This window comes from Sipha flava, unplaced genomic scaffold (assembly GCF_003268045.1).
Source record: "Sipha flava isolate LNK unplaced genomic scaffold, YSA_version1 79_pilon_pilon, whole genome shotgun sequence".
NCBI classification, from domain to species: domain Eukaryota; kingdom Metazoa; phylum Arthropoda; class Insecta; order Hemiptera; family Aphididae; genus Sipha; species Sipha flava.
In genome coordinates, this window is record NW_020273620.1 from 2,221,836 (window position 1) to 2,230,705 (window position 8,870).

General features: G+C 25.4%; 1 protein-coding gene across 2 annotated transcripts; it reads right to left on the bottom strand.

Annotated features, from left to right (window-relative positions):
• Positions 1–1,980: 1,980 nt before the first annotated feature.
• LOC112692975 lies at positions 1,981–4,419 on the bottom strand. 2 transcript variants are annotated; one of them, XR_003149444.1, is made up of 7 exons: positions 3,924–4,419; positions 3,409–3,755; positions 3,106–3,345; positions 3,011–3,034; positions 2,788–2,939; positions 2,457–2,694; positions 1,981–2,319 (listed from the first exon to the last, which is right to left on the bottom strand). XR_003149444.1 is itself a non-coding variant. In XM_025567819.1 (6 exons), exons 4-6 carry the CDS (start codon positions 2,808–2,810, stop codon positions 2,212–2,214), a joined length of 369 nt encoding a protein of 122 aa, XP_025423604.1. In that variant the 5' UTR covers positions 2,811–2,939; positions 3,011–3,034; positions 3,106–3,345; positions 3,409–3,889; the 3' UTR covers positions 1,981–2,211. The 2 variants fall into 2 exon arrangements, 1 of the variants encoding a protein (XP_025423604.1); XM_025567819.1 differs by lacking the exon at positions 3,924–4,419 and having other exon boundaries at positions 3,409–3,889.
• Between the last annotated feature and the right edge of the window lie 4,451 nt (positions 4,420–8,870).

The following is an 8,870-nucleotide window of genomic DNA, read 5'->3' on the forward strand; positions in this document are numbered from 1 at the left end:
TTATAGTAAATTGTAGAACTTATTCTAAAATATTGTATCTAAATACTAATTACGATTTACTTTAAAAATTGAATACAAGGTACAAATTACGTATTTGGGTTACATAAAAATGTATAATAAGAATATAAGAAGACAGATAACAAGTGTATGACTTGCACATCACAAATATTTTAATAAAACAATTGCATTTTCGTCAATATTCAAAAATTTAATTAATAAAAGTTTATTTTTCATAATCGCAATCATTAATATTCTAGACCAGCGATTCTTAACCTTTTGTAGAACACGGGCCCCTGATAAAAGATTTTTAGAAATTGCGGACCCTCTTACAATTTTTTTTTTTAGAATTCATTTTTTTTAAAAAACATTTCATGTTATTAAAATCAAAATTATAAAAAATATTTTATATAATAAATTATATCAGTAGACATATAAAAATATACATATTATACATTTTTTTATTACAGTTAATTTTTCAGTAAATTTAATTTTAATTATTTTTTCTAATACTCTTAAAATTTAATTTTTATTAACTTAATGTGACTGTTGATGATATACTTACGAGTAAGATATAAGTTTTTGAATATCATATGAAGATTGTATAATAAAAAATATATGAAAAAGAAATTAATAATAATAATAATCCAACAATATTATAATGATGCTCTCGTGTCACGTATTGGCGTAATTTATATGTTAGGGCTGTCGCGGACCCCCGAAATAAGTATCATGAACCACAGGTTAAAGACTGCTGTTCTAGACAAAAAATATATGCAATAAATATATTTTTTTTTATATTTAATATTTGATTCCTTTATATTTGTAAAATTACCAACATTTATTTCATTTTCACTTCCAAATTCTTTAAAATTCTTGACAAAATTTGAACCATTATTCGTGACTGTTGAGTTTATTAGTTGAGAATTTAAACAAGTTCTGAAAATATATCTTCTAACATTTCAGACAATTTTGTAATTTATGTGGGAACCTGGGAATTTGCGATAAGTTAGTTCAATTAAATCCATAAATCCATGTCAATTAAATGTCTCTTAGTCTATAATAAAAAGTGTTCGGGCCGTTATACATATAGAGTAATTGAAGGGTCTGGTGCAAAAACCAGGTATCTCCACTTTTTGAAATTTTTCGGGAAAAACAAATAACCAAATAATTTAATATCTGATGGAGGTATAAATATTGTAAAAATGTATTTGAATTCTCCAAACGAAGATCCAACTATACATATATATATATATATTTACATTTTAGATTACCTATCCTAAATACATTATTTTATAAGTACAAATAAAATAACAAGAGATACTTGGTTATTGTTCCGAAATAAAAATTTTTTTTCCGTATGTTGATTTAATAACCAATTATGGAAAAAATATAATCACAAGTAAAACAAATCAGTGCAATTTTAAAACTCTGTATGATAAGCTATGTTATATAACACAACAATGAGAAAACAAAATTTTCTGAGATACCTTATTAAGAGGATGTTACACTCGCATATTTTGAGGTCAAAAACAAGTTTTACGCGAGCACATTTTAACAGAACAATATACACACTAGAAACTCTTAATTTTTACACACCATAGACAAAAAGTTTATCTGTGATGTAGTGTTTATATAATTTTGATTTAATAATTATGAACAAAGTAATTAAAACATAAACTTCCATGATGTGTTTTTCAAATACTTATAAACATAGGCGGAACTAAGGTTAAAAATCTGTGGGAGCTTAAAACTTTTACAAGTCTCATTTGTAATCAAACAATATTCTACCTTCTCTCCTCATCATCTAGTAATGGCTTATAAAGGATTTCTTTAAAAAGAGATGAGACCAAAGCCCAAAACAATAATATAGGTACTAGATATACAGACGTGTTATATTTTATTTTTTTGTTCTTAATATATTATATACATAATAGAAATAATATACATATTTACTAATTTATATTAGTGTAATACGTCTATTCATTTTTGAAAACCTATCAACAATGCCTTGAGTATCAATCGTATTACTAATATATCTTTCTATACTTAAAATAGATAAATAATTAAATCTTTCTTCTCCCATACTATTTCTCTGCCAATTTTTAATACGCCTCTTCAAGGAAAATGATCATTTGCACATTGCTGAACTTATTATAATGGTTATAGCAATTTGTAACAACTTATACAAATTTTGGTAGATATGTTTTACAATTACATCTTCAAATCGTTAAAATCAAAATCATATTTTTTAATTTTTAAACAATTGTAAGCAACAACCATTTCAGACATTAAACTGTCAATTGAAATATCCACAATATCCTAAAACGAAAAAAATGATTATGATAGTTATAAATCTTCTTACAAATAATTAACTAATTTAATAATTAGTTCAAATAATATATTATTTTAGTTTCATATCATAAAATATTAAATTATGATCTACATTAGTTTGATACCTTATAATGATTAATGGAGTACAATGAATTTGTATAATCCAAATTACAAAATAAGTCAATTAAATTTGCCATTGATAAACTTTCATCTGAAAATCTGTACTTTAAATTAGTAATTACAGTATCCAAGATGCGCATATATGCCACATTTTTCCAAAACGTTTCAACTGAATTTGATACTTCATGTTCTGAAGCTGAAACTTCTACTTTTGTGATCGTTGTTAAAACGTAATCATAGAAGCTTACCAAATAAATGTAGAAACATTGTAGTATTACATTATACACTTTATTATAAAAACATATTAATATACATTATATAAAAAAATCAACCAACCATTTGATGGAATCTATAAACATACATAATTTTTTTCAGCTATATGCGTTACTTTTTTCCACAAATTTAAAAATCCATCATCAGATCTTAAGTTTTCAAAAGTTGTTATTACACCAATAATAACATTTTTAGATGTACTAAGATTTGCAGTTCTATTTTGTAAAGTATTACTTAAAATATTTATAATACTCAACACTACTTTTAATGATAACTAAAAACTCACTTTTTTGGATTGAAATCAAAATTCCTATAACAATATTTAAAAAACATTTATATAGATAGGCATCACTAAAAATTATTTTTTTAACTATTATTTACCTATAACTTGAGCGACATCTTTATCTGCTTGTTATTCTATTTCATTATTTGAAAAATTGACTCTAGCTGTATAATTGTTCAGTATAGTTTCACAGTTCTTGTAACGACAAACCCACCTTGTGTCGCAAATTCTTAAAATATTATCTTTTTTAATCCTAGTTTTGACTGGATTTCTGATAATTTTAAATGGTTAGGACGTAAAAAGTGAACAAATACAGCTTTTAACATATTACGAGCACTCTAAAAACGTGTATAATAAAATAATTAATTTATCAACATTTAAAAAAATAATATTGTAAATACATTTTTAAATTCTCAAACTTTTATGTTTTTACACATGTCTACTACAATTAGATACAAACGATGTGCCATGCAATGGGTGTATATTGCACTAGGATATAATTCTTTAATTTTTGCTTGCACACCATTAAATCTCCCAGACATTACACTCGCTTCATCATAAGACTGAACTACTATTTTAAGAGTACTTATATCAATATTTTGAGCTTCAAAAATAGTTGGTAATAGCCGCTAAAATATGATTTGCGTCCTGACCACTTGAAACGTTAACAAATCCTATAAAGCGTTCATACACTTATAAATTAACTACATATCTTACGCAAATTGATAGTTCTTCTTCCTTATAACACCTAATTAACACATATAATACAAAATAAGTGATGTATTTTAATATTTTAAAAATATTAAAACTAAAAGTATATTAAATAAGACAGTGTAAATGCATATGTTATTACTATAATGAAACTATATTCAATATAAGTAAAAAAAAAAACCTCCAAGAAGTTATTTCATATTACCTTGCTTCATCATACATTATGACAAAAAAACCAACATTAACAATTTGGTATAAAATCGTTTCTTTAATTTCACCAGCACACATTTTTATCAGCTCTTCTTAGAATTTCCAGCTGCTTAAATTAATTTTTTGTAGATAAATATTTTCAAAATCAGGATCATGTTTTGAGAACAGTTTACATAATTTTTTAAAATTACCTTAACATATTCAGTTTGTAATAATAATTGAAACAAATAAAATAATATTGCATATAATTTATAAATAAAAACCTAGAGTCAATTGATTCATTGTGGCCTCTGAAGGCAATTCATTGTTTTCTGAGGTATAAAGCTATGTCTATCAATTGTAGCATATAATTCCGATATTTGGTGATTTGTTGTTGATGAAAAGAACTCATTTTAGTTAATAATGATCTATTTTTTTTATTACTTTTATACTATTGTCATTTTTGTAAGACTAATTAATGAGTTTTAGTAGATTCATGACATTTTAATTTAGAAGAAATCTAAAAAAAAAACTGGTTATCAATAATAGGTAAATTGTCGTCAGGTTATAGATAGTATTTAATTGTTATCCATGAAAATATATTTTTAATTTAATAATAAATATCAAAAAACTAAGAAAAGTACCTACCCTATTAGATAGGTCAAATAAGAATTTAATAGTTAAAATTACTTGCCTTTTTCCAATTAGAAAATTCAGTAATAGTAAAAGTGCTTTCTGCATTTCCATGGCCATTTGAAAAAATGCTGGTAAACAAAGCAAAATACTATATTTTTTTTAGTGCTATACTCAAGCCAATCAAAATGTGTGTTGTAAACTGAGGTGAAAAAACGATTTTGTGTGCCACATTTGGTTTTAGGATAAACCTAAATAATAACAATTAATAATCAAAGAATAGTGTAAATCAATAATAAAGTATTTATAATAAAAAACCCATCTATGGAACATGAAAACACATGTAATGTACCTAGGTCCTAATTTAATGAATTATAAGCATTATACGAAAGATAAATCTAAAAACATATTATGAACTTCTACAGATAACTTTCCAATATTTACAACAGAAAATTAATAAAATTTAGAAGTCAAAGCTAACACTTTTAACTAAATATTAATCAGATCTTTATTATGTGTAGTCGTGTAAGTATTTACAAAGAGTAGATTATAGTATTTATTATGTGTCCATAGACAGTCCATAATCCTCAAATCTAAACGTTGGTAATAATTTAATTGAAAAGTGTAAACTTAAATATAAAATTTAATAATAACGTTAACTGATTAATCAATAATAATAATGGAATAAGTTGGTGATTAGTCAGTTTAAATTGTTTTATATTTACTTACCTTTAAAATAGGTCTCATAGGGCCCGAGTCTATATCCCCAAGATCTGAATCTAAATATTCTAAACTACTCGAAAATTTTGAATTTTTAACTGATAAAGGTTCATCAACAAAATTGTTCACAACATTTTCTGTTTGAGTACAACATGGATCTGGATCATCAATGAGTTGATCATTTTGATTTTGAATATTCACATTGTTTGCAAGTGGAAAATCTTCTTCATTATTGACTTGGCGGAATTAAAAAATATCAAATACTTTTATTTTATTCATTATAAAAAAAAAAAACTATTACACAGTACACTTCAACACTTGTCAATTGACAGTAAGTAATACTAATGAATAATGCGCATTGCATTTTAACAATTAATTTTATCCACATAACTTTTGTCTACATTGTTCGATTTATACTGGGGGTTTTCCCATTCCACAAAGATATATTTTCTTTTCGATAAAATTGTTTATCGCATAGTACAGAATATAGATTATAAATTGATCATAAACCTAATTTGATTTTTCTGTATCTTGGGCATAGAACTAAAAATAAATACATATTGGAAATTAAAACTGACAGTCTGTAATGGCCAATGGGCACGCAGGCGGCTTATAAAAATATCAATACATATAATTTTGTTTTTAGTAGGTATGTATATACTTATAGAATTTCTAGTTATTAAATGGTCCTAATAACTTTAATAAGCTTCCAAATAAATTTATTTTAAAATTGGGGGGGCTATAGATAAAACTGAGAGGGCTAAGCCCCCTCAAGCCTCCCCTAATTGCACCTATGCTTATAAATAAAGTAAGGACTTTCATGCACTAAAAAATCATCAAATATGCTCTAATGCATCAAAAAATTAAAAATATGCGGTTAAATATGCTCTTAAAAAAATTAATATTATTATTATTCACTATCTTTTAACTAGATTTATTTTATTAAATTGATTTGGAATCTTTTTTGAATGTTGGATCCAAATCTTCTAAATTATTATTCTACACCTAATAAAAAAAAAAAGTTATTTTAAAATAATTGTTGAATTATTCTCCAATACTCACCTTACCTAAATTAGAATTGCACTGAATTATTAAACACACGAACGTTTTATAAAAATGCGGTGAATCTTCTAGAACTAATCTAATCTACCCACTGACTATAGATACTTGATACTATCGTTTTTATACCACGTACTATTCGATTTGTATTATAAAAATACAAAAATAGACATAATAAATAAACCATCAAAATATGCACTAAAAGCTTAAAATATGCACTTATAATCAAAAAATATGCCTCTTAAACCAAAAAATGTCCAAATATGCAAAAAACAACACAAAAAACTTTGAGTATTTCATCATAAACGTTATGAAATGTATTTTGTACTTACCGAGCATACGATAAAGTTGACCAGAAAATATATGCAAATTAATGAAAGTTCTTGCTCTACTTATTAAACAATATTGAGTCAAAATTTGAAAAAAATAAAAACGCTACATCACAAATAATATTTTTCTCGATGAAGTGTGAAAATAATATCTAATTATTTTGAATGTAGTCCATTTAAAACATGTTCACATAAAACGGTTTTTAACTATGTTTTACGGTAAATAACAAAATATTCTTCACCGATATATGCTGCTTCCGGTGCTGGTGACCATTCTAGTTGTATCATAATCCCACCCTATCTCTGAAAAAACTATAACCGGCGTGGCGTTACGTTATCTGTACTAATTATTGCGATTCATAGAAACGACAAGAAATAAAATTATTATTTATCATCAATAGGGCTCGGATTTCAATGCATTTGCATCTTTTTTTTTGTAGTGTCTCGCGATGTTTTCCAAACTACAAATATGTTTTAGGTACTCCGTGTTCTAACCACAACAATTTTTTGAATTTTTTTTGCATTTTTAGCAGATTTTATACTTTTTAGAGCATTTTTTAACACTATTAATGCATTTTTTTTATATTTTAGGACATTTTTGACCTATTTCTCGTATTATGACTAAAAAAATTGACCTCATTAAAATATAAATACTATATATAACAGTATTGTACTACGTAATATAATGACTTAGTGAAGGTACTTTAAAAAAAAGATTAATATACATTTAATTAAACCTTAGTAGCCTTCCAGTTGCAATAACTAAGCTATAAATATCAGGATTAGCATTAACAGTCTATAAATATTGTAGCTAAGCTGAAAAATATAAAAAAATTACCAAGTTAAATTAGAAAAAATGTAAATTTAAAATTTGACAACATTTTAAATAAAAATAAAGGCTTTAATCAAATAAAAATTATATGTCAAATAATAGAAGGAGAAGAAGATATTAATCCAAAAATATTATTCCAGAAGACTTAACACCTAACGATATGACATTTTTCAAGTATGCTCCTACCATTTCAGTTGATGTTGTGAGGTCATTTTTAGTATATAAAAACTTATTGGCAGACAACCGTCGATCATTCAAATTTCAAAACTTAAAAGAAATACTAATCGTACAGTGAAATTCAAATATGTGATTTAATTTTTAATTAATTTTTTTTTTGTTGTGTAATGTAAATAAAATTTCATTTTTTACTCAATTTTTAATAATAATTTAAATTTATTTAATAAATAATGCATTTTTTGAAAAGGGATTTTTCGATATTTTTAGAGTATTTAAATCCGAGCTCTAATAATCAATTACTTTACATTTTTTTATTATTAACTATATAGTACAATGCCATAGCCAGGTGATGGGTACTGGGGGCACGTGCCCCCCCCCCCCCCCGAATTTTTTTTTTTATGGGCTTGAACTTTTGTAGTGTATCTATAAATAAATGCATTATACCTAAGTGATTTTATCATTATATTTATATAATACAAACCAATAGGTTAATATTTAATATATTATATTTTGTAATTTGTATAATGTATTCGTAAATGGTATTTTTTTGTTTCATTTTAAGTCGTTCGTAAATCCGAAATCATAATATACTAAAATCAATAAATGTCAAATAGCTATATGATAAACAAGGACTATAGATAAAAATATAAGTCGGGACCCATTTTTATTGTAAAAACTAAACACGATTATAAGTACAATACCAAGAATTCATGAACCAAGTTTATCAATTATCAGTTTATAAAACAGTGCAGTTATTAATAGCCTCGAACTATAGCGGTCAGACGTAATTATAGTCGGTTTCACGAAAAGTGGCCATCGACGGTGTCATGTCTGGTCATTGGCGCGACTAGGTCTAAAATATTAGAGGAGGGGGCTCAAGCCCTACAAATAAATTTAGTCAATGTGAGCCATGGGGGTATTGCGTCCCATACCTCCTATTGCCGCAACCACAGAACAATAATTATTAATTGAAATAAAAACAATCATAAAATATTATTACCATACTATATTATTCAAAATCATGTACCTACTTCTATGTAGTATGTTTTACATAAAATATGACATAATCGATAATCTCATAGATTATAATTCGTAATTTACATATTAAGATTTATCCGTCTACTTTTATTATTAGCTATAAAATGTTCTGAGATAGTATCACTATCTATGTTATTATTTAAGTCTCTTTCAATGCAAAGATTAATTTGAAAAA